This window comes from Mesoplodon densirostris, chromosome 12 (genome assembly GCF_025265405.1).
Source record: "Mesoplodon densirostris isolate mMesDen1 chromosome 12, mMesDen1 primary haplotype, whole genome shotgun sequence".
Lineage (NCBI taxonomy): Eukaryota > Metazoa > Chordata > Mammalia > Artiodactyla > Ziphiidae > Mesoplodon > Mesoplodon densirostris.
In genome coordinates this window covers 101,041,206-101,048,063 of record NC_082672.1, presented here as the reverse complement: position 1 = coordinate 101,048,063, position 6,858 = coordinate 101,041,206, and the positions used below count along the sequence as shown (strand labels likewise).

The 6,858-nt window shown below is 34.3% G+C and overlaps 1 protein-coding gene across 1 annotated transcript in view; it reads right to left on the bottom strand.

The window, feature by feature from the left end:
• Window positions 1-4,404: 4,404 nt before the first annotated feature.
• LOC132499910 (uncharacterized) overlaps window positions 4,405-6,858 on the bottom strand; it is a 43,338-nt gene continuing 40,884 nt past the window's right edge. The window contains exons 6-8 of the mRNA XM_060114574.1: window positions 6,172-6,298; window positions 4,946-5,096; window positions 4,405-4,512 (exon numbers count right to left, since the gene is read on the bottom strand). Of these exons, the coding sequence (XP_059970557.1) occupies window positions 6,291-6,298 (8 nt within the window). The 3' untranslated portion in view covers window positions 4,405-4,512; window positions 4,946-5,096; window positions 6,172-6,290. The remainder of the gene's footprint in view (window positions 4,513-4,945; window positions 5,097-6,171; window positions 6,299-6,858) is intronic.

The window sequence follows — 6,858 nt, the reverse complement described above, 5'->3', positions numbered from 1 at the left end:
GAATTTCTGATGGACTGGACATAGGAATTGTGGGAAAGTGAGAGTTTAAGGATGAATCTAACATTTTTGGCCTGAGCAACTGGATGAGTTATGGAGCCAGGAAAAACTGGAGTGCAATGGATGGATCAAAGCAAAATATTTAGTTTTATTTGCTAAGTTTGAAATGTCTAGTATGCATAGATTGGAGATGTTTAGTGGGAAATTGGAATTAGGAGTCTGGAGGTTAGGTGAGTGGTTAGGGCTAGAAGTATGAATTGGGGAGTCATAAGTCATCTTCCCATTAAAGTAATGGGACTAGATTAAAACTCATGAGTAGTTAAGGTAGATGGAGAGTGAAGGGGGCCAGGAATGAGCCTTAGGGCATTCTAACAGACTTTGAGGGAGGAGAGGCATCACCAAGGGAGACTTCCAAGGAATGGTGAGTGAGGAGGGGAGAAATCTAGGAGAGGATGGTGTCCTGGTAGCCAGTGAAACAAAATATTCATTCTGGAAATTATGAAGTTCATTTTCCAAAGTTTCTTGAATTGATGATCATTTGAAACTTGGTATTTTAAAAAGAGCTTTAGCAAACAGAAAAGAGAATAATTTTCTATCATGAGTGATTGATTGCAGTAGCATGGGGAATGGAAAAGTTGTGAAAAGGGAATCAAGAATTTATGTAAAAGACAATTTTAAACAAAAGTCTTCATTTAAAAAACAAGTACACAATACTTAGACATTATATTTTGTCTTTGTGTCAACAGCAGCTACAGCATGCTGTAAGTGAAAGATGAAGGATTACAGTTGAATATCAAATCAGGGAAAAAGGTGAACTAGTTGAATTCTTTGTAGATTTTTAATAGATTTCAAACCTCTATTGGTTTTGAATAATGTCATATTTCAAACATAATTTTCTAAATAATCATAACAATTTTAGAATCAGAATAAAACTTATACAAGCCTTATTTAAATGCACATATAGTTCATTTTTATGGGTAAAACTAGGACTCTAGTCTTCTGATTACCAGTACTATTTCTTATTGCAACACACTGTTTAAATGTATAGATGATTGAAAAAAAGAGCATACCAGTGATCTCTTAAATGGTTTACAAAATATTAAGTAATTAAAATTAGGGGAAATAAAGCTCATGAGGATTAAATTACAGGAAGAGTTTAAAGGGGGCAAAGAAGTAGGAGATGTATTTCCACATGGATAAATATGATATTTTAGGAGAAAATGACCCAAACTGCATTTATAAGGTCATGATACTAGCTAAATGAAATAAAGACAACCATCATGTGAATAACATATAATTTTGATGGTGAATTTTGAATATGGAGACTGATACAGATTAACATCTGATTATAATAAAAACCAGATAGGCAGGGTAACAAGGTCTTCTTCATCCAATCACAGCCTATCAGGAATAAGGGAACCTCTTGTGCCATTTTAGGACAATGAACTTGCTACAAAGTGAACACTTGACACAAGAAATAGCTTAGAAACATAAATATGATTCAAGAAATTCATGGATGGTGAAAGCTATGTTGGATTATTTCAAAAAGTTGGGGATGACTAGGTTAAGTAACTTCTCTTTTTAATAACAGAATAACTGTCACATGAAAGATCTCACTATGCCATTGACAAAGATAAAATCCCGGGACTCCATGGCTTCACAGTTTAATAGTCTAGAGATACAATGTCCAGTATAGTGTCCATTAGTCACAAGTGGCTATTAAATACTTGAAATGTGGGCAAGTTTGACTTAGGAACTTAAATTTTAATTTTATTGAACTTACATTTAAAAATTTAAAAACATATGTGACTAATGGCTATAGTTTTTGACAGCACTAAGAACATTTCCATTATCATGGAAAAGTTCTATTGACCAGAGCTGACCCATAACATTTTTATTTAATTTTACATTTATTCCTCTTTGCTAAGAAAATCCTCTCTCTTACTAAAAAAACAATATTAGCAAGATGGCTAGATATAAGCTCAAGATGCAAAAGTCTATTGGATTTCTATAATCCAGGAACAAAGAGAGAGCTTAAAAATTATTTAAAATGGAAAAAAAAAACTACCTAGGAATAAATCTCAATAAAAATGTGCAAGACATTTATGGAGAAAATAAAACCTTATTGAAAGATATTAAAGAAGTCTTAAATAAATGGAGAGGTACATCTTGTTTATGGAGAGAAAAGACTCATCATAATGATGTAAATTTTCCACAACTTAATTTATATAGTCAATACAATTACAATAAAAATACTTAATAGAGGTTTTACAGGATTGCCAATTCTGAAATTTATGTGAATGGTCAAGAACAGCTCAGACACACCTAAAAAAATCCATTCATTCCAAAATGGTCCTGGAAAACTTAATTATTCATAAGAAAACAAAGAAATTGGATAATACAGACAAGTCGATTGTAAGTGAATTAATGGCTTGAATATAAAACAAAGATACACTAGAACTTTCAGAAGAAAATATACTATATCTGGGTAGCATTAAACTAGGGAAGGACATTTTAAGTAGAACAAAAAGACACTAAGCTAAAAGATAAATTTGATTTCATTAAAATTGAGAGCCGCTATTTATCACAAGACAACATTGAAAAAGCGAGAAGGCATGAAGTAACTTATTTGTGTCATATATAGCTGACCAAGGATTATTTGCTTGTATTTAAAAAACAATAGAAATAAGTAAGAAAAAGATAAACAGTAGAAAAATGGACAAAAGATATTCTCTGGACTTTCATAGAATAGGAAACATAGGCAACTATTAAACAAATGAAAGGATTCTCAACCTATCGGTAATTAGGGAAATACAAATTAAAATTGTTATGGACTGAATTGTGTTCCCTAAAATTCGTATGTTGATGCCCCATCTCCCAATGTGGCTGTTTGGAGACAGGGACTTTAAAAACATAATTATGGTTAAATGAGGTCATAATGGTGGGGCCCTAACTGATATGACTGGTGTCCTTGTAAGAAGAGGAAGAGATACGGGGGATGTATACACACAGAGAAAAGGCCATGTGAGGACATAGCAAGGAAGCAGTGGTCACCTGCAAGTCAAGGAAAGAGGCCTCAGGAGGACCCAAAACTGCCAACATCTTGATCCTGGACTTCCAGCCTCCAGAACTGTGAGAAGATAAATCTCGTTTTTTAACCCACTGAATCTGAGGTATTTTGCTAGGACAACCTGAGCAGACTAATACAAGGAACAAAAGACTAGAATGGCCATTCTAACTGGTGAAGCTATAGAGCAAAAGGGCTGAAAATTGATTCCATATCTTTGGAAAACATTTTGACGTTATTTTTTAAAGTTGAATATTTGAATTCCCTACAACTCAGCAATTCTACTCTTAGTATGTCTACTCTTTTACTTACGCTAAATCTTGCACATGTCTACCAGGAAACATTAAAATAAATGTTCATGGAAGTACTGTCCGTAATAGGCCCAAAACAACCCAAATATCATTAATAGAATAATAAAGACATTATCTTGTATTTATACAATAAAATATTATACAGTAGTACAAATGAATGAACACTAGTTAAAGTAAAGTGGGTGAACCTTAGAAATATAATGTTGAGTAAAAAAAGCAAGCACAGAAGACTAAAGTATGATATCAATTTTATAAATCTCAATAATAAGCAAAATCAGATAAAAATTATGTGGATGTTGAACATAAAGCCAAGATCAGAGTGATTTCTTGGGTGAAAGCAGGAAGGTGGGATCAGGGTAGAGAACAGAGAGAAGACTCAGCAGTTTTGATTCTAGTTCTTAGTTTCGGTGGTGTGTTTCAGGAGTTTTTATTATTTATCATAACTTACATACAATTAAATATATTCTTTTGTATATTATCTAATCATATTCAAAAAATCAAAATCCATTGTATACCAAAGATAACCCTTAGACATTAATTATAGAGAGTCCACTTTGAAACAACATACATAGTTACTCATAAATCTTCTGTAGTTGAAAGCTTTTAGCTATGAAATTCTTCCCCCTTCATATGAGGACTTTATGTTCCATAATGAAGGAAAATTGTTCCTACTTTGGGACAATTTGCCTTCTTTATTTAAGTGATACTAGTCCTTTGGCTGCCTAGAAATTTTAAAAACAACCGATAACTACATCTACTGCCTGCAAGAGAATAAAGGAAAAGGAGCATAGGAGGCAATCTCATACATTATTGATAAACACATACAAAGACAGTATTGGTACAGAGCTATTTCTCCATATAGCAACTCTGAATTTTATTAATAAATACATATATGTATATATATCAAACATTAATAAAAGAATACAATTATCCAATATGAGTACATTTGCTCTTTTTTTGCAATTAGTTCCAGGATTCTATTTTAGATTATTACTTCATATCTGCAAGAGTTGGGTGTGCGTTTGTGTGTTTGGTTTTGTGGAAGTTGCATTGTGCTAAATTTTACATTTCTTTCTTGAATTAAATGGCTTTTGTTATCCCTTGGGAATACTGAAGATAGCAACAGCAGATTACTACCTACCGGTGGAAAAGTATAAACAGCAATTTTAGCTGCTAGTGATTCTGAAATTGCCCTTAACTTTGCCCTTCTAAAAATGCTCCAAGAATTACGTTTTGCAAATCCACAGATTTACTATGCATATTCAAGTCATTTACGTGGACAAAGAATGTAGCCTGCGGTATCAGTAACAAAGGATGTTACAGCCATCAAGCCATCAGCACCCTGAGGGGATTCAGGATGGAGAAAACAGGATACTGGCCCTAGATAATTAAAGTGCATATCAAGGGAAAGATTTCCATGAGACCAGATTCCTGCATCTCACCATATATAGGAAAGTGCTAAATTTATTAAGTTAACTTAGTTTCTTTAATTAACAGTAATCTTTTAATGTTCCAACTACCTGGGGTTTTTTTTTGCAACAACCCCTAAATATCCTGTGCCCTCCCTTACCTTTTCAGAAGGGTCTCTCAGAGCTATCTGAGAGGCTGTCTCCTGATTTAAGTCCTCAGTATGTCCTCCAAATAAAACATAATTCTCAACTTTCAGGTTGTGCATTTTTTTCAGTCAACATTTAATTGTATGGCTCACGTAGGTACTATGCCTAGATGTAATGGGATGAGATGTAAATTATTAAAACTAGATAAATTCTGTCAGCTCTACCACTAGCTGAGATCCAGGCTTTCATCTCTGGATACTTCTGTCATAGACCTTGGCAGATATGGGGTCTGTGTTGGTCTTAAATTATTCTTAGAATTGTGGGGACTCATTCATTCTTTCAACAAAATTTTATTGATTATATTCTATGTGTCACTTACAGTTCTGGGTCTTGGAATATAGAAGTCAACACACAAAAATACAAGGATAAAACACATTTTCTACCATATTAACTTTCTTCATTCATTAATTCATCCCTAAGTCATTCAACACGCATCTTCTTATTGAATACTGATGAGGGGTCAAATGCCATGCTAAACACTGAGTATATAACTGCAAATGAGATGGATAGGCCCTGATTTTGATGTCACTACTATCTTTTGTCCTGCCATATAATGGGACAGCTTCATTATTCCCTTTACCCTAAGTTTTTATCACAAATTGCTAATGAAAATAAAACTGTTAGTGGAGTTTCAACATGCATAGGTAAATGAGAACAGAGAACTCCCCTTTCGCATGCCCCATTCTCCTCCTTCTAACTCCCTATGTGAACTCACTTTGTGCCAAGACCAAGAAGATGTGCCCCAATAAGAACTAAGCTGATTTCCTCACACTGACTGGGGCTTTGCTCACTTAGAAGACTTGATGCTTAGTTTTGATAAGCAACTAGAAGACCATGGAGACAACCTATAAAAATGATTTGTCTTGGGAGAAAATACTAAAAAGGGTCAATGTGCTGTTCCACATGTCTAACCTCCTGGGATTAAACCACAGGCACCAAGATCACCAAGTGTACGTGGCAACAATGAGCTAAAAATGAAAAAAAAAAGCATCATACTGTTATTGTATTCGTCTTCCCCCAAGGCACTCTCTAATAAACACCACAACCTCTAAGGGAATTGAGACCAGCTTCCTTGTGAGGTAGGTTATATATGCATCTTTTTCCAAGAAGTTAAATCATATCCAGCTATCAGCACACCTTACTTAAGGTGATTGTAATGTATGAGATTAAATGTTCCTACCTGATTGGAAACCTTCTTGTCCTCAATTCATTGGCTATACTGGATTATTTTTCTTGGGTCAGACCTTCAGACTTCTACCAGAAATCGTTCCTTTGGGGAAACAAGGCCTTCCCAGGAACTCAGGAAACTGAAATGGAAACAGCAAGAGAGAAGGAAATTATTTGGACATATAGACCTCAATTGTTTGGTTTTAAGTAAACGTCCAAGCAAACATCTTCTAAATGGTATAATAACTTTAGGGAAATTCACGGTTTCTAAGTTTGTGTACTCATGAACTGAACATATTATAAGAGTACAGGTTGCATTTTGTGTCTTCAACTCAAGCAAAGACTTCAAAAAAGGCCCAGTTATCCTTTGTTCATTAAGATACAAAGAGAGGGCAAAAAGGGCAAGTTTCTAAGTCTTTTTCTTTAAAATTTACTTCCTTTCTTCAGTCTTCATCAAGATCTTCAGGAAATTAACTTTACTAAAGTTAATTATTCATAAAATAAACATAGGAACCTGCAGAAGACTATTTCACAGAGACCTGTAATGTACAATATCCATTGCATACATGCACCATGAGCTTGTCTTTTCAAGCCCTGGCATACACAAAACTCTGTGTGTGTGTGTGTGTGTGTGTGTGTGTGTGCACATGTGTGTCTTTTTTGTGATGGAGCCATAGGGAGAAAATAAAGCTATTGGCTG